The sequence below is a fragment of the Pezoporus wallicus genome, unplaced genomic scaffold, assembly GCF_028554395.1.
Source record: "Pezoporus wallicus isolate ANWC-B61680 ecotype Strahan unplaced genomic scaffold, APGP_CSIRO_Pwel_v1 contig_13480, whole genome shotgun sequence".
NCBI lineage: Eukaryota > Metazoa > Chordata > Aves > Psittaciformes > Psittacidae > Pezoporus > Pezoporus wallicus.
The window spans coordinates 473,851-492,529 of NW_026641917.1; the positions used below are offsets into that span (position 1 = coordinate 473,851).

The window sequence follows — 18,679 nt, forward strand, 5'->3', positions numbered from 1 at the left end:
TGAAAAAAAGAAGAAAACAAAGCGATGGACACTGTGCCAAAGGGGTGGCTATAAAAGCAGCTTTACAATCTCTGCTTTCCCATTTCCTAGGGTCATTTTTGATGGGCAGCATTATCTCTTTTGTCACACAGGTGCTGTGCCGAGGGCAGACAAGTGTATTTTCATGGTTCTGCAAGGCTGGTGAAAAGAGCAACTTGCCAACCTAAAAGCAAGGGCAGACAGCAACGCTTAGCAAATGAGATGCAGGGAGCAATGTAGACAAGGATGTGTCACTCCAGCATGCTGCAAAATTCCCAATTTCTACAGTGCAGACAGGGAGGGACCCTCAAGCATTCCCCAGAAAAGGTTTAGAGCTTTATACTGACATTAAAGCTTTCACTCTTATGAAAAACCAAACCAGCAATTTTCATGTAAGTCAGTGAACTTCAGGCCTGTCCAAGCAGAACTAGCTCAGAAGAACCTGCAAAGTACCCTCACCACCAGGAGGTGCATCAATCACAGCATAACCCACAGCGGCACATACATGTTCCGCCTTTTTAGAGCATGATTCATCAACAGGTGGCTAAAACATAGGTCTAGTGGAATCACTGCAACTAATAAAGTGAGCTGCAGTCTCAGTACTCCTACTGCACGCATACATTCACTCCTTTGTTCATTAGTCACTTACTGCCAGCACGCAGGGAAGAACCTGAGGTATCTCCCTTGAGGTGACTGCTGGTTTCTCCCAAGGCTCTGGAAACAGAACTAGTTAAAAACCTTGAGTGATTGTCTAATTATGACACTTCAGAAGAAACCGCAGCTGCAGGAGTGTGTCTGGTTAAGTACCAGTGTTACAGAGCTCCTCCAAGTTCACTCCTGCCTTTACACGCATCAGACGCTCTCTGCACGAGTTAACTGTGGGAAGATCTTCATCAGGAGACTCATTGCAAATGACAGCTGCTGTGAAATGGTAACGATTTTAAAACTGCAAAAAAGGCAAAGAAACGCACATGTCCCCTGACAGACCAGTGGGTGAGGATTGCCTAGGGACAGGGACACTGTGGATTCAAGTCTGCGTACCCATAAATATTCTTTGGAGTGAAATGAAAGAGCTTCAGTAGCAGACAGTGCTCCCTGCTGTGAACCACCCACTTGCTCCTACTCACTGGGATAAATTATTACCGCATCCCAGCTTGGGTTCTCACCCTCAAGGAAGAGTTGTTAGTGTTTTCAAAGAAAGTCTAAAAGGTGTTAGTTTTGTCCAAGGAAGAAAGAGAACTATTTATTTATAGCTTGAAGACCATTCTTGAATGAGAAAATTATTTCCCTTCCAGTCTAGCCCGTCAACAAGCTGATGCTGGATGAAGGCTGCAGCTGAACTTGACTTTCTGAAATCCACTTCTCCCAGCACGAGTAAGGGCACTGGAGGTGTAAGGGCAGTGAGTGTGGCTTCTGCCAAAAGCAGGTGGCAAGCAGAGCCTCAACCCTTGCTAAATTCTCTTATTACTATCTGTGGAGCTATCTGTCCTCTGAAGGGCAGGCAGCTCAGCAAGGGAAAAGTTGATTCCTCGAACAGATCCAAGCAAAGGCATATCCATCCCCAAGTCCACCCCAATAACAGTCAAAGGAAACTCTTTCACTGTTTCACAAACAGTGAAAAGGAAAAACTTGCCACTGCAACAACCAGAGGAGATAGAAAATGGCTTGTTTATAGAAGCCTAAATGGCTGACCCCCATCGGCCAATTTCGGAAAGTCTCCCAGATAATCGTACCTGTCCAGTAATAAACGAATGAATCAGAAAAGGAGGCTGAATAGAGGTATAAGCAATAATGCTCAGAGGCTGCCTGATACAATGGCCAATCAATAGGAGGGCTGTAGATCAGGGTGCTAGTTAGCTGGAAAATTACCGCACCGCTGCGTGCGTCACGCTGTAGGGATCCTGGACAATCAATGTGGGAGGTATTGATTTAGTTATTATCACTTCATACGCTCCAGACATTGTTAAATATACATTTATTAACAAGGCTGGGGTGCATTGGTAAGAGAGGGAGCTTTAGCCACTGCAATATCTCCCAGTGCTGATCAAAGCTCAGCTGTGACAGACTTTAAACCCCATGATCTCCCTGCCAAGTGTGCATTCAGGACAAATCCTGATGCACAGTGTAGTGCTGAAGATGCAGCTCCTACCTCAAAAAAAGAGAGGTTTTGGCCGTAAGCGAGTATTTTGCACTTGAGAATTCAGGAAAGCCTCTTGGAGCAGCAGCAACCAGGGACAAGGCGGCCAAGGGTCAACCCAAAGTGAATGATAATTGCATGGCTGCTTCCAAAAAGCCAGAGGAAATGAGGTCAAGGGAAATAGGGAGAACATTAGTAAATAAAGGAAACTGGAACTACCTCCAGGGATAGAATAAAGACAAGAGTCACTTCCCATGTGTCTGGCTCCCGCGGTGGCCAGCACACTTGGGACACATGCCATTCCATTTAGCAACATTTTACCGTCAACCTGCTGCTTGTATCCTAAAGATAAGCATCTCTGAGGAGCAACTCTTCCTGCAGCAGCAATCTTGGGAACTCCCTCAGGCTTCCCTCTTCCGTGCGCACCTCATGTGCGCTTGCCCGGACACAGCTGGAAGCAGCTTGGGCAGTATTTTTACAGGGCAATGCCAGGGTGGAGTGAGGGTCAGAAAGCCAAGCTCCACACCCAGGGTAAGGCTGTGTATAAGTTACCTTGCCAAGGGAGGCAGAGGGAATTGCAGGGAAGAAGCAACTGGCTTCCACAGCCCTGCTCTCCCTGCTTTGCCTTGATCTCATGCTGGATATAGAAGGACTCTTTGAACAATTTTGCGCCTCAGTGCTCTGATTTGACGTGTTTGGATAACGTCATTTATCAGCCTCCAGAGACCTGCTGAGCACAACTGCGGCAAAAGCAATGCCTGGACCCCCAGCCCTTGCTCTTCTGGGGTTCCAGAACATGCGAGCGGCCTCACTGATGCCTGAACTGTCCTCCCTGGCTGAGGACCTATCAATAGGGCACATTCATGCTCTATGCGCTGTGGACCTACATCACCACAAACAGGAGCATGAGCAAGAACACTTATACAAGAGCAAGAACATAAAGGGCTGGTTTCTTGCAGAGGAAGCTTGGTCCTGCGCTTTTCTCTGGGCTTTGTGGTTAACTCCTCAACAACTTGGCAGTCGCAGTTGAGGAAGCTGGGTACCAAGAGGCAAGTCTGCGAAACTGGGGACACGGCATGTGTTAGTATTCAGCCTTTGTGCTAAATGCATGTTCTTCTACTGTTCGCAGCATCTCCCCCCGAGCACTGAAAATAAGAACAAACTTTCCTCCCCTGAGCAAATCCGTGCTTTGTTCAGGTAAAAGACCAGAAGAAGGGCATAAGAATACCCTGGGTAAGGAAAAAGCACCTATCTGTAGCTTTGAGCTGTTAGTCAGCAATCACCTCCTGGGAAATTCCCCTGGGAATCAGCTGCCCCCCTCTTTGCAAAAGGAAAAATAGACTTTAACCCAAACACTGGTTATTTGTTAAACATTAGCATGCATGTGATCTTTGTTTCTCCAAATTAAATCGAGCAATTGCTACCCGCTGTCCCAGTGGGCAATCACAAGCAATTCCGTTAATTAAATTATCTCTGATTCTGCAGCTCTGGAATCTCTCAATTGACTAAGTCTGTGCTTTATCATCAACAAAATACTGGACGGAAAAGGAAACAAAAAATGCTGATGTCAAAGTGATTGGCTTCAGTTAACCCTTCCCAGCTGGATATCAAGGGCTACTCAAGGAACTGTTGCACTGGAATGAGCCCAAGAGCAAGAGCCTTGTACCAGAGATACCAGTAGCAGCTGTTCACTTGTGTTTCCTTTCCTTTACGCAGAAAATCCACCACACCATTACGGCCTCCAGTATCCTGTGTATCTGAGAGCCACAGAAAGATGCAAACTGTTCACTACTGAAGAAGCAGAAAAACACCTCAAAGATCTGTGAGCCCCCATCCTCCCTTTACCCAGATCTCTCTCGATGTACCCTGCTGTTGACAAGTCTCCATAAAACATTCCCCTCTGGTTTATTTCAACTGGATATAAATTTCCCTTTCTTCATAAATGGCCACACTGTACACAGCATTCCATAAATTTTTACAATTCCACCATTTGTATGTACCTTGTAAAAAACGCTTAGCACTGATTAAATGCACCACCAATAAAATTTCATGGGCTACTTTTGACACTTGATATTCTGACCTTCTTCCCTCTTCCACATGTATTTATTTGTGTTTTCGTATGCCTGTAAACACAGAGTGGAAAATGTACAGTACTGCTGATAAACCTGAGAGTGATGTCTTCATTTTTAAACAAAGCCTTTATTTTCCCTTGTCTGGGGTGAAGAACCTGATCCCAGCAGAACATACATGCCTCTTCCCTGCACCAGGGCCACAGGTCAGGTCACTAGCAGCTTACATATCATAAATATTAGAAACAGACTGGTCGATGCTTTGAAGACAGAGTCAAACTAAAGTAAGATTCCAGGAGCAGAGAAATTGCTCCTGGCCATATCCAACCATGGCCACAGATGACAATTATCATAACCACTACTATGCTGCAGAAGAGAAAGCCTACTGCAGTCCTTGCATTGTGGGGCACAAACCTTTTAAACCTGATAAAATGATCCAAAAAATGACCCAGGCATCAGTGCTCAATCATTTAATTGCAAGCCTTCTCTCAAAACCAATTTACGTTTGGGTGAGAGGGCAACTTTTTCAGAGAAGAGACCATGTTTTATTAGCCTGTGACATGCTGTGCGTAGCTCCTGTGACACTGGTAGCACTGCAGAACGGCAGAGCATGATGCTGCTGCATTGGCTCTCACTCGTACATTGCCTTCAGCACAATTCCCCTGCTATCTGAGTTCTAAACACCCACTGAAAACAACCCTAAGCGTTCTGGGATAAAAACTGCTTCTGTTTTCAACCTGGTGAAAGAATCTGTCCCCTTTTTCAATTCAGCAAGCACCACCTGCGGCAAGCGCTATAGCTGACAATATGGGGAGTTTACTTTGGCAGATGTAGGTGAGCACCACTACAGTCAGTGGGAAATAAAGACACAAATGCCTCCCGCACTTACTGGAATGCAAGAACATAGCATAATGCTGAAAAAAAAAGTTTGTTATTAACAAGCAAAACACTTAAACGGATAAGGAAGTTTCTGAAAAGTTACAGGTGGCTTTAAAAGGAAACAGACACAGCTCAAGCATTTTCAGTATGTTAAGTCTCTGAGAAGAAGTCCAGTGTCAGGGACTGGTGGCAGATTGACTATGAATCACCCCAGAACATGTGGGCTACTGGACTGGCATGATGCACTGTGATTTTATTTCACTAGATGAGCTGGCTGCAGCAGAAGGGGCCAGATCCCCAGCAGCAGAAAACTGCCCAGCAAAGCTGTTTGCAATAGAGCCATGTCAAATCACACCGAGTGAAGTTTAGACCCTCAGCCTGTGAGTGCCAGTGATAAAAGCAAATCTTCTGGCAAGATATCAATGTTTTAGGAGCCGGCTTCCCCTCTATTTAGCTAAAAATCTCATGTATTTGGTTTATTTGGTTTCAGACTAACCTTCTTTAAAAAGGTTGACTTATAATCCTGTAAAGCATTGTCACATGTATTGAGGAAGTTGGCAAGGATGCTAATTTATTGTCCTCTAGGAAAAAAAAAAGAAAGCCCTCTTTCCTTGATTAATGTATGTTTTTGTATTGTAAGATATTAAAGAATGTTGCTTCACCTGTAATTATAGAGAATAGTTTGTTTTGGCAAAGTGCCCTGGCTTCTGGTTGCCAAGTTATGAATAATGCAATGTTCCCCATTCTAATTTCCGTGTTCTAAGTTGTGAATTTGGAGTGGGGTGCATGCAAGGGCACACACATACGATGCTCTCTCAGTCATGAGCGCCTCTATTTTATACTTGCTTGCACAACTTGTTAATACTGGCATTTGCTTGCCAAATTCAGAGTTGCTTCTGAATAATTTCATCCTGATGCAAACCAAAATGTTGTCTCTTTTTTTCCCTACAGAGGAATTACTTCTCTTACATTGCATGCACTGTCACAATAACACTGAGGGGAGCTTACCGCTGCACGAAGGCGTTTTAAGGGCATTTAGTAGGGACTTGGGTAAAGATTCCCCGAAGAATTTAATGACAGAAGAATTCATTATGCTTTCATATCTCCTCCGCCTCTATAACACAAAACCCAACAATGTCTTTACAGAAGCGGGAAGTGAATTCAGGCACTGGCTCTTTCTCTCTCTCTTTTTCTTGGCCCGTGTTTCGCTGGGACACATGTGCCCAGCCCCAATCAAAACAGAGACAGATGGCCCAGCTGATCATTCAGAATAGAAGGAGCCTCAGAGTCAGCATGTTTAGATGCATATGTAGGGCTGCGCAGTATCCGCTGGCCACTGGGACTGATTTAAAAAGGCGGCTAGTGAAAGCCTGAGCTTGCGCCAAAATTCTAAATGCGCCATTTGAGCAATTATGGTTCGACATGAAAGCTGGGAGAAAGAATGCATGGGTCATTCTGATTTCGATTTAGAGACTATGTCCCCTGTTCCAAAGAGAAAACAAACGCAATCCCATTGCTTTACTGGAGCAGCTTTGGCGATAAAGGAAATAGCTATGCTACAGGAAAGTATTTTGCTGCAGCGAGGTTTCGCTGAGGCTGAGTTAGAAAATGATTCTCTGAACAAAAGTTCCTAAATAGAAATTACTGCACATCTAATATGTTAATATCGCAGTTCACTTTTCAGATGCATCCTTCATCCTGGTGACCCTAACTGTACTCCTAACAGACCTGTGAAGGTACACCATGGTCTCTATCGTAATAGAAGTCAAGGTTACAAAAGGCAGGCAGTGGAAATGGAAAATGCAGGTCCTCACCCTGCTCAGGCACATTGTGTTACAGGTTTCAGCCTACTGAAACTTGCCTTCACCCACAAGTAAACATGTCTGGATTACGACCACACTCCACGTATAGCTAGGCAGGTATATTTTTCTACTGGAAGACCTATGGCAGCTGTAACCTGTCATCTTACCGTGGCCTGGGACTAGTGGTAGCTTTGGTTGGATGATTAGGGCACAAAATTGTAAAATATCCCTGAAGGGAAAGAGGAATAGCAAATTCCTATGGCTGAAAGGTGCTCAGAAGGTTGGACACACAGCTGAGTCTTGCAGCCAGCCTCTGTTCACAATGAAATGCCTTCTACTCCCATGGCCTGCATCCAAACAGCCGAAATAAACAGGAAATATCTATGCTACTACAGCAGCACTTGGATTCATCTGCAGCCTTTTAAGGGCTTTGCTGTGGAGGTGATATGCTTTCCAGAACTTCCATTCATGACTGCTGATTGGAGGTACTCAAGGGCAGTGCGATAACACATCCTCCAGACAGCTTCCTACAACTGCTGCTGCCGCCCTAGAACTTTTACACTGTTGCTGTTTCCTTTACAGGGAAAGAAAGGATCAGAATTAGTATCATTTAAGGTAATCATGCCTTCAAAAAGAAACATGAGGCTATTAAAGGAGGCCACGGCACATTAGTATCACATAACCAATTGTGGTCCCAGAGCTGAAAGAGGAAACCAGCAGTGCAGAGGAAGGACAGGTCATGAGCCGGCTATCTGAGGGAAAAGCAGGAATGCTTATGTAACTGAGTGGGAAACAGCAGATTTTTATGGACAGAAACTATCAAAAAGGAAGAAAGAAGTAGTAAATAGGATGAAGTGCCTGCAAGGGGGAGCGAGTAAGGATAAGTATCGACGGTGAAGTGAGGGCAAAAACTCAACACGGATATTAAACTAAGTTAATTACATTACTTGCTACTACACTGCTTCTATAAAGGCAGTGCTGGGCACTGTGTTACAGAAGGAGAAATGAAAGCACAATGAATTCTTCTGTCATTAAGTTCTTTGGGAAATCTTTACCAAGCTCCAGCTAAATGTGGCTTAAAACTCCTTCTTGCAGCAGTAAGCTCCCCTCTGCGGCATTACAACTGTGCCTATAAGTGTAAGAGAAATAATTACAGACTCTACAGTTGTTCCAGATACAGTTTAGTGAGATGTAATACAAACGGGGCTGTTTTTTTTACTGAGGTACTGTTTCATATTTATACTTACTAACTACAGTTAAATAAATGTATAAATGCATAAACCACCAAGAGCCATAATTACAATCATTCTGTTGTCATACAGCAGCTGGCACAGCACAAACACCTACTAAGTCTGTCCACAATAGCCAGTAAGTGCCAAAGAAAGCAGTAGCCCTATTAACACCAGCATACAGCCAGCCTGTGCAGCCAGGGCTGCCCTTCAGCAGATGCATGAAAGCGACAGCAAACTGGCAATGGATAGGGCACAACATTATCCCTTTTCTGCTCTTCAAAGGAACATTTCCATACAAACAGGGGTGCAGCCCATGCAAGAATAATTGTTACTTTTCTCTTGAGAACATCTGGGCACCGTACAAACATGGGTAAGGGAATGTGAATACACAGTCGCATCCTCAAAATATTTTCAGAAGGAACACAGCAACATCTACAATGCTCCTTCAGAGACGCTGTTAAACACAACAGGCTAATTTCAGGGACAAGTCCTCTCTCTGACAAGCTGCTCACACATTTAAGGGCAGAATTCGTCTGCTAGAAGGCAGCCTGTTTGTGTTTTATAAGCTAAAGTTTCTCTTACCTATGGAATAACTCCAATATTTCACAGGGAATCATCATCCATCTAACTGAAGTACCCTCTAACAGACCATCAGCCTCATATCCCCTTTGAAATAGCACAGCTGAGCACTTGCTGGGCCACGATTTATTTTTTACCTTCTAAGACATCTTGCTAACTCTATAGCTCAATAGTGACAGTCGAATTTCACACTGCGATAGCCCCCCATCGATTTTTCATTCCCAGGAAGCAACTCCACAAATTAAACTTAACAGCATTTCTGAAACTAAGGTAAAAAAGAAAAGGAAAAAAGAAAAGGGGCAGGGAAAGAGATACAAATGGAAAGATGTCTAAATTGTACCCCCAACATGTGAATGAAATTTCTTCCTAGGGTTTTCACGTTACGCGACAGGATGCTAATACTGCCGAAGCCAAGCAGCTACCCTGTGTTTGCAGAGGATTCAGCTCCAAACCACCACGGGTTCAACAGACATAAGAGTATATATGAGAATTTAAAAACCTATGGAAAACTGCCCCAAGGCATGAGACCTAACCTTTGGACACAGCTGCACTGAACAGGGATACCACCTTCCCCCATCTCTAAGTTCATACAGTCGGCCTGCCTCGCTGAGCTTCGTCATCTGCTAGCCTGTGATGAATCCACGACACTGATACAATTTCAGCTGGTGCACTGGTAATAACGGTTGAGACCATTGCAAATTCTACCGCACAGTTAAAAGAGGGAGCAGAATAAAGAAACACAGCCCAGCACTCTGCTCTCCAACACCACAGTCTAAGGGATGAAGGAACAACACAGTCGCACTTCATAAAGAAACAGAGCATCTGCCTATGCACCGTTTCAACACTGAACACCAGTATACATTACAAGCATGTATTACACACTAGTGAATTACTGAATGGAAGGAGTAAAACCTAGTAAAGACAACAATCTGGAACACAAGCAGCACAGCCCAGCAGTGCTTTCTCAGCCTGGCTCTGACAGTCCCATGTTTCAGTTCAGCTTCCTGGATCCTGTCTCAAGTTAACATGGGCTGATCTAGGACTGGACACACCAGGAGGATGCTCTCTCTCAGCAGAGCACAAAGGGTTAGTTCATTTATGACTCAAGCTAATTTTTAGATTCTGTCTTTGCTATATGACATTCCTGCCTCCCACCAAAGCCTATTAATGGTGTGACACTATAGCGAAGGGCTAAGAAGCACTTATCCTCTGGTGTCAATTCACAACAGCTTCTGTTTCCATCTGATGCACCAGCTTAAGCATGGCTCCTTCGCTTTAAGGCCTCTACTAATCCTCTGGCTTCACACTTACTCTGCTCCCATCTTGACCTGTCTGCCCAGGAGGAGGGTCCCCGGGACAGACACTGCTGTCCCCCCAACTGCTCTCACACACTTGACTCTTTGCACAAGGACCCCAAACCAAACTTTGTTTCATTTTAACTGATGCTCCTTCCTGTGCTGCCACACCAGAGCCCTTTTGGAACTGATGCTTTCAGAACAGCTGGACTGGAAAGAGGTAAGGTGGGAGGGAGGGGGAGGAAAGAGGAGGCAAGAAAAATAAAACAAATACAATTGCTTTTTGTCTCTAAACCCCTCTTTTTAACCCAAGGAGTGTCTCATCCAATGAAGCATGATGAGCATGAAGTGTTATATAAAGAAGATAATTATAAAGGGATTTAATGCTTGGCAGGCTCGTATTGGAGGTTTATAAGCAGAGGTAGCATACTCACTTAACCAGCCTTGTGTCCGGGTTTGCTATTATGCGGGTGGCGTGGCTGGGGCCAAGCGGAATCAGAAACAAGATTTGTTTTAAGGAAAAAAAAAAAGAAGAGCACAGCCCCCTTCCCACCGAGGATGGCAGCTCCAGTCCCACCTCCTTCCACTTCTGTCCCATCCCTGATTAATGATGTTGTCTGCCTGATTTATGACCCACCCCAACAGATTAGAGTTTCCCTCTTCAACCTCCCCCCGCCTTTCACCCCTCCCAGAAGGCACAGCCACACTCCGCTGGAAATATTAGAGAATTATTAAATAAACATTCATACGTCATGTCTCTTCCCATACTGAGCTCATCGTAGTCAACGCTCAGCGGCCGGGTCCTGTTTGCTTTGGGGCTGACACCAAACAGCTGGAGTGATTCATGGAGAGGCTGGCTACAATGCTCTGTGCCATATATCATGCTCGCAGCGCTCCCTGCCCCGGCGGAGATAAACTGATCAACCACAACGGGCTGGAATGAATTTATGACAACACAAAATTGAGGAAAACAAATGGGAGGTGACCCAGTGGGCCACTAACCCAGACTCTCTCGCTGGCCTGCAATCTAGTCTGGTGGCAGAAAGCAAAATTGAACATTGGCACTCTGAATTAAGATGCTGGCTTTTAACCCCGGGAAACCTCGGTTTCAAAATGGCACCAGACCCTTGCAAGCAGCATTGTGGGAGGGAGGGGGGGAGGAAGACTTTTTGTGGGGAAAGTGCTTTCTGCAGCTCTCTGTGCGTGACAGTGCTTTGGCTGAGAGTACGATGTTGGTGGAGGAGCCAAGGAGGATACCTGCGCAACTAGGGGCTGGCTGCTCTCCCTGAGCAAAGCTGCATCTTGAGTTCAGAGACTCAAGATGGGCAGAGTCAAGTCTTCAGCAGATGGGCTGCAGCCAGTGCAATGCTTTCCCCATGAACCTTCAGGGTGTCTCTCCCAGACACCTCGCATTGGTGAGATTAGAAAGGTTCAGCAGGGCTGAGACACCCCACAGTGTTGGGACCAGGACAACTTCCTTCATTACCTATGGCTGCCACCTGAAGTTCAATGCAACACAGGTGAGCCCGACAGTGAAAAATCTGCCCAAGCTACCAAGGACCCAGGATATGCTGGGACCAGCATCATGTCTCATTACCTGTGGCTGCCATCTGACATTCAACATAGATGAAGTCAACCTTCCCAAGCTACTGATGACCTGACATGGCACAAGGCGTGAAGCAACAAAGGCAGACTTACCCCAAACCCCATCTAGTTATTCAACATGCAAGAGACTTCCACCAGACCCTAAGTTTAGACTAAATTAACTTACCTAAGCAGAGCTTTAGCAGTGTGTCAAAAGGAAGACTACCTGCTGTACTGTATTAATGGATTAAAACCCAAACAAAACCACACTGCCCTCCTTGCTAGGCTTATTTTTGGAAGAGGGGAGGGGGAAGGAACGTCATTCTTATGAGAGAAGGATCAATAGCGGATCGCTGTTAACTCTATTAGGCACTGCTCTGAAGAGAGAGCACGGCTGACACAAGAGGTAAGCCATGTGCTTGTGGACAATTTAAAAAATGCTAATCAGATGCTGCGCAGGGTTTAATATGCCAATCAATACTGCTCAGATTTAAAGGCAAAAATTAAAGTTACAAACAATGGAGCAAAGTGATGCTGCCAAAAACTTCCTGTAAGCACCGCCCAAAACAAGAAAAATGAAACCAATTTAGCTCCAGATTAAGAAACAGGAACTGGAGATGAATCAATTTAGCCTGTTGGGCTGGGTCGCCATATATCATGGCTCAGCAGTGGAGTGGGAAGCAGCCAGACAGTGTGAAACCCTTCCCCCTCCTTTTCTGTAGGCTTCTAGCTCTGATCCCTGTTATCAATTAATTTAACAGAACCCCTCTACACAGACAAGCACACAGAGCATTCAGACTCCTTAAATGGCAGGACAGAAACTATTTATCACACACAAATCTCAAAGGAAAGGAGGGGGGGAAAGGAATTCTCCACCTGAAACACCATCTTGTTTTCTGAACCATGGTGAAATAAAATGCCTTAAATAAAAACCTCTACCTTCTACTTCCAAAAAACTCAACGTTACTGGAAACATTCAGCAAGGCATTTAAGGCTTTTCCTGTAATTTCTATTAGGTTTTGCTGACATTTTGTACCTTTTGTGGAACTGAAGCTTTAGTGGGGCAAGGTTACTGCAGAGCAAGGTGTGTGTGCGTACATGTGCGCGCACACACGCACATACGTGCTTCCCTGTACTTCACAGCAGTGTTAGCACAAGTGTTGTTTGGAAAGGATTCCGGGATCCTTCAAAAGGTGCAAGCTAAAGCCTCTTTGATCAGATTATTAAAGCTATGTCAATTTTATCACTTGAGCTCAAGTGTTCTGGAAAATGTCAAATCCTTTCAGCTCCTGCAGTTTAAAGATTTTCAATAGGAGTGGATCTGGGAGGCTAGAGGGCTGCTGGGCTGACAGGCAAGAGGCCCAAAGGGAAGCCAAGCAGTGGCTGAGACAGAGGCTGACAGATTAGGGCAGAAGGGATGAGTCCTTGCCACCAAGACAGCATGCAGTGGTTGCTCACTCTAAGGACAAAGCTGCTTCTGCACTGACCTGCAAGGCCAAACTCAGTGGTCCTTGGACAGTCTGCTCACTGAGAAGCACAGACAGCCCATATTTGGGACATGCTAATAAAAAGCCTTCTAAAAAGGAAAGTGCCGAGACAGCAAAGCAGTATTAAAGTTTCCTCTTGCAGCAGGGAGTTTCCCAGTTAACCCCTAACTGTGAACATATGCTTTGCCAGGATGGCTGAACCATCAAGAGATCCCAAAATGTGCCAGGAACGCAAATTGGGACCAGGAGGCAGAAGGAGAACAAACTATATTTAAAACCCCCAACTTTACAGGAAATCAGCTTAACGCTATCACCAGATTTTTTTCCTCAATCACAAATTATCAATAGGTCTCAGCCTCAAAATGTAAATGCCATCTGTTTAAAACCCATAACTACCTCATTGCTTCCATCTCATTCGAGCTGTTTTGTCTCCCACTTGATCTTGGGGGAACATTTTATGTCAGGCAACAATCAACTTAAAACACATCAATTAATGCAGTCCATGGCAGCAGTGAAGAGCCTGCAGTTTTAGGCTTGGACTGTCGAATCTGCCTGAGCAATAAGTCACCATAGCAGCGTGTGAAAGGAGGCTGAGGACAGAGGTTGTTATTCAAATGCACTATTGTATATTCCAACACTTCTGAATCAACTGGAAAGGCTGCAGGTGAAAACCTCAGGAACTGAGGCCTTATTTCCATTAGCAACCATACAAAGATGAAATCTGGATCCTAAATGAAAAGAAATTATCTCAGTGATGCTTCTGTCAAGTTACAGGGCTGCTGGGATTCCCTTTTGCTGGAGAGAAGGAGCGTGAAAAATGCAAGTACCACAGAGAAAACAGAATAGAGACCATGTGAAGGAATGCTCTCAAAACCCAAGATGGAAAGATAAGGTAACTTCTCCGGTAAAAGCAGGATCCCATGATACATTTATAGCAGAAATCTTGCAAAGAGAGTAAGAACAATAAAAAAATAAGTACAGCTTGACAAGCCATTTGCTTTGGCCATGTTAAAGTGGGTTTGAATCTTCACCTCCTGTTCAAAGTCCCAGCTCTAGTCTAGGCTGTTATGCATCACTCAACATATTTGAAAACACACTGTAACTAAAATATGGTGGAAAACATGGATATATCTATTTACATGATTTAAAAGAAGGCAATTTGCAGTGAAGAAGCCATTTGGAAGTTCTGCTCAATTCCTTGTGATTGGGTACCTGCCCATGCAGGTTATCTGGGGAAGAACTGCCCCGCAGGCCCTCTGTGGACACAGCAACAGCAAGTCAGGACACCAACAGCTCCAAGTCCAGGCTTCACATTGGAGCACAACTTCTTTTCTCAGTGCTAAAAGCTTCAAACATGCCTACCCTCAGAGTAGCATTGCTTCTGGGAACACCAGGTGAGACGCTATGGTTTTTTAAAAAAAGAAAAATGAAAGCTATCCACTTTACACTCACTTTTCAATGTCACTGTTCTTACAGGTCTTCTGCATGGTCTCCTGTTTACTGCTTTCGCCATTACTCGTTGAGGGCATTTCTGCTGGGGAAGAACAGACAAATTAGTAAGAGGGCATTTGATCCTTGCAATGAAACAGTCTGAGTGAGTTACAGCTTCAGAAGCAGAGGATCCCTATGAGTTACTTTCATGCTGATTCTTGGAAAGAGAGAGGAGAGACTGATGCTACGTGTCCCTGTCTGGGAGGGAGGCCCTCTCTTTGGAAAGCACGCTTCTATGATTCAGGGCTGAAAATACAATTCCAACGGTCTCCCCACTTCGTACTTTCTGACCCTCACAGATGTAGCACTTGTTCAAGCCAGGATTTAATTCAGAATGATCTGATGTGGCTGCCACGCCAAAGCGTACTTCTTAAAAGTTGGTTCTGGAGCAAAACCCCTGCTCTCAGCTTCTCCCTTTTTCTGAGACCCCTCAGACATTGACAATATATGCCAGGTAACCAGTATGACAGAAGAGTCTGCTCACAGGTCTCCTAGTACTTGCAATCCTATGGCTCCTCCCAGCACTGGAGGAGGTGTGAGATACCAGCTGGAGATGAGCCAGGTGAACTGTCCTAGGGTGAGCCCCTGAGCTGTAGGTTCAGTACAGTGGCTTTGAGTAAAAGGTATGAAGAAAACAGCTTATAGCAAATGTCATTAGGGCTCCTTCCTCATCACCTCTGTGGCTGTAGTTACTGAAGCTGAACACACCTAAAGGCAACTGTTCCTACATCACAGAAAATAAATGAGATTGCCTATCCCACAGAAGAAAATGCCTGCGATAGATATCCTATGTTCTTCCATTTCATCATCATGCCTTTGGCAAACTGGCTCTACCCACCCCCCTCCCACTGACAAGCAATTATGTCTTGTAGGTACTTTCAAGGCTGGGAATCAAATGCCCAAAGCATTACAGTAAAAGAACAGTGAACAAAATCACTGGGACAAGTCTCTTCAGGTCGCCGAGCTTCAGTTCCCTTCCTAAGGGAGCTGGAGTAGCACTGCCCAGCTCTGGAAATGGATTTGGCATCTACAGCTGGAAAGTGCCAGGTTTTATCATTCTCATATTTCCACTAGGCTGCTGCTTACACTTCCAGTGCTACAGGCATTAAATAAAAAAACACAGCAGTCCAATGGGTTTAACACCCTTGTACCCTTAATGCTATGAGCTCTCAAATAATGCATGCATAGGTACAATGTCACATTCACTCGTTCGCGCTGGAGTCTCAACAACAGGTCATCAAGTAGGACAGATTCTAGAGGTCCCACTTCAAAGGTGGAGGCTTCAGAGCTGCAGGCTTTTCTTTCCCTACAGAGGCAGGCAAGGACAAGACCTACCCAACAGATCATGATACAAGTCCCCAGCACACCCTTTTAAAGAAGCAAGGATGGTAAAAAAGTTGTTGAAAAAGACCTAAACAGCTGGTGCCTGTGTAGTTTAACTGCCCAGCAGCTGAACTCTGCCATCACACAGTCGAGCTCTGATGGCCCTCTCTGTGATACAGCAGTTTGTCTTTTAGTGACACGACAGCAAGTCAATCCAACCCCTATCTCTTATCACTGTATCAGTTAAGGTTGCATTTTTGGGAACTCCTTCAGCTGTCGTTGACTCCAGCTGATTGTGTGGTAAAGCTTCACAAAGACCGTGTGATTGTACGTGCATACATATCTGTTGCTACTGTGCTAAAGTATATGTAACTATGGTTTGCCTAATTATTGGCAATTGGAAGATACGGAGTATCTACCTGCCCTCTTGCAGCACACACATTAATATTTCATAAGTTCAACACTCACCATCGCTGGCCCATTTAGAAAACTCCGGTGTTATTCGGGTACTGGGTGTGCCACCACTGAAAGAGAAAAGGGCAGAATGTTAAAGGTTGGACATGGAAAGTTCTGCTGCTCAGGAAAAGCTACCCCTTCCACCCAGCAGTTCTCTCTCAATACTTCTATCCATCAGTCTAGGCTTCAAAATGTGAGCAGTTGTCTGCTCCAGGTGTTTTTGTGCTAATCCACATTCTGCGACCTCTGCTGAATCACATGGGGATAGTGATGTTAACTGAAGGCCTGGGATTCAGAGAGCATCTGTGACCTAAGGCTCGTTTTTGAATACACAATTTCAAAGATGAAAACCTTACTCTGAAAACCCTACTTGTGAACAGAAATCCTCAGTGCTGCAATAGCTTCTCCCTTTAAGAATAACTTTACACCTTCATAAGCCCCATCTTTTCCATCTTCCCATCTGAAGAACAGCAGCGCTGAAGTGCAGACAACTCAAAACCCTGTCTATTCACTTGCAAGCCAGCAAGAGACTGTGAGAGAAAGGAATCTTCTGAGCAGGCTGCACACCTGTGGCTGTATAACATTTTGGCTCTATGTGCTAGGACAGTTGCACTCAAAAGGTAACACAGGCTCATGCTCCATAGCATCAGCTACCCTACTGTGTTTCTACAAAACCCTGGCAATTTCAAAGTGCTTTTACAAGCAGCATCACCTCTCCTGTTTTAGAGATGGGCAGACAAGCTCATCCAGGAGACGTGCAAGGACACTGCCCAAACAGTGAAGCAATGTATTAGGTGCAAGCCACATGAAGGAACTTGGTCTCTTGGCCTCAGGACCTCAGCTGTCTCACCAAGCACTATGCGTCCACAGTCACTCACAAGGGATACCCAGATATCCTCCTGCTACAGTACCACTGTCCTGGCTGTGAAAGAGTTCCAGCATCTTTGAGGCCCTGTCTATGGACCAGCATGGTTAGCAAAGTATACAACAGACCAGTGGTTTGGATCCAGTGTGGCAAATGCCACTTTTCTATGGAGTGGAACCTAATTTTGAACTAGTGTTTGTGACAGGCTAAGCAGTAAGAAAACTTCATTTCACTGCTCTATCAATCACTTCAACCTTGACCTCACAAGATCACCCCGTGAAAGAGACAGAGGGATAATTTAAGCCCTGTTTTATGCAGGGCAGAGGGCTTAGAAAGCAATCCTAGCTCCGTGTTAAGACTCATTTTATTTGCCTGAAAGCCGCCCCAGGCACCCAGAATACTGGCTGCCTACATTCTCCACATATGTATGTGGGCAGAGGACACATCCTGCCCCAACACCAGAATCAAACGCAGAAGGACTAGTCTGCATGCCTCACAACATACAATATGATGTAATGAAATCATACCCTGGGTGCCAGACTCCAAATGTGCTAAACATGATTCAGCCAGCATCACATTATACTACTAAGAAGCCACACTTCATCGTGAAGCAAGTTGATGCATAAAGTATTAGTACAACACAGTTTCTCCATCGCCAGAATTCACCTTCTGTCCAGCCCTCTTGAGGAGGAGATGGCACTGGCTGGGAAGCAGGGTGGTTAAGGGAGGGAGAGTGTACACAGAGGCTTTATAAAGTTGCATGGGCAGAATGGAGACCCACCCATCACACTATGCTTCATCTAAGTCTCTCTTGTTGCGATCCTTGCACTCGAGTGGTTGAATAAATTGAGATTCCCCCAAAAGTAATAAAAGCAAATTAAGAAAGGTACAGTACTTACTTTAAAACAGCACCTCGGAGCGCTTCCCTCTCTTTGGCTTCACCTGGCTCTTCCCCAGTGCAAGGGATAACGTCTGCCTCTGTGTACCTGAACACAAGGGATTAAGGAGCATGCAGTCTTGCTGGAGATAGTGGAAAGGCTTTTGAGATGGTTAGGACACTATCTGGGATACAGAACAAATTCATTCCAACTGGAAACACCTCAAAAGAAGAGGGGCTGGTATTCATGGAGGGGCTTGCTTTTAAATTCCTGATTAAAGTCTGGTTTAGGTGGAAAGAAACAGAAAAGTCTTTTGACAGCGACATGATGCCACAGCTTTCTAGAAGGGGAAAACCAGTTCCTCAACCTCTGCAAGCCTACCTTGCACAATTCCACTATTTCTGTTTGAGGTACAGAGATCTTTTACCAGCTAAGAGTTGGGGCTTCAGTCTTAAAGGCCGGTACAGATTTCAATACGGTCTAATTCTATAGCTATACACTCCCCCTCATCACAGCTAAGTCAATGTCTACCTAATACCCTTGCATGAATGCCTCCTTGATGGAGGAGAACTGTGTCTGAAAAG

At 45.0% G+C, this 18,679-nt stretch overlaps 1 protein-coding gene across 8 annotated transcripts in view; it reads right to left on the bottom strand.

Annotated features, from left to right (window-relative positions):
- RNF220 (ring finger protein 220) overlaps window positions 1–18,679 on the bottom strand; it is a 224,270-nt gene that overhangs the window by 14,059 nt on the left and 191,532 nt on the right. For 4 of the 8 annotated variants that reach the window (XM_057425910.1, XM_057425904.1, XM_057425908.1 and 1 more), the window contains 3 exons: window positions 18,117–18,203; window positions 16,365–16,420; window positions 14,535–14,616 (listed from right to left, as the gene is read on the bottom strand). In XM_057425910.1, the coding sequence (XP_057281893.1) occupies window positions 14,535–14,616; window positions 16,365–16,420; window positions 18,117–18,203 (225 nt within the window). The remainder of the gene's footprint in view (window positions 1–14,534; window positions 14,617–16,364; window positions 16,421–18,116; window positions 18,204–18,679) is intronic. The other 4 variants (XM_057425911.1, XM_057425907.1, XM_057425909.1 and 1 more) reach the window with 1 other exon arrangement.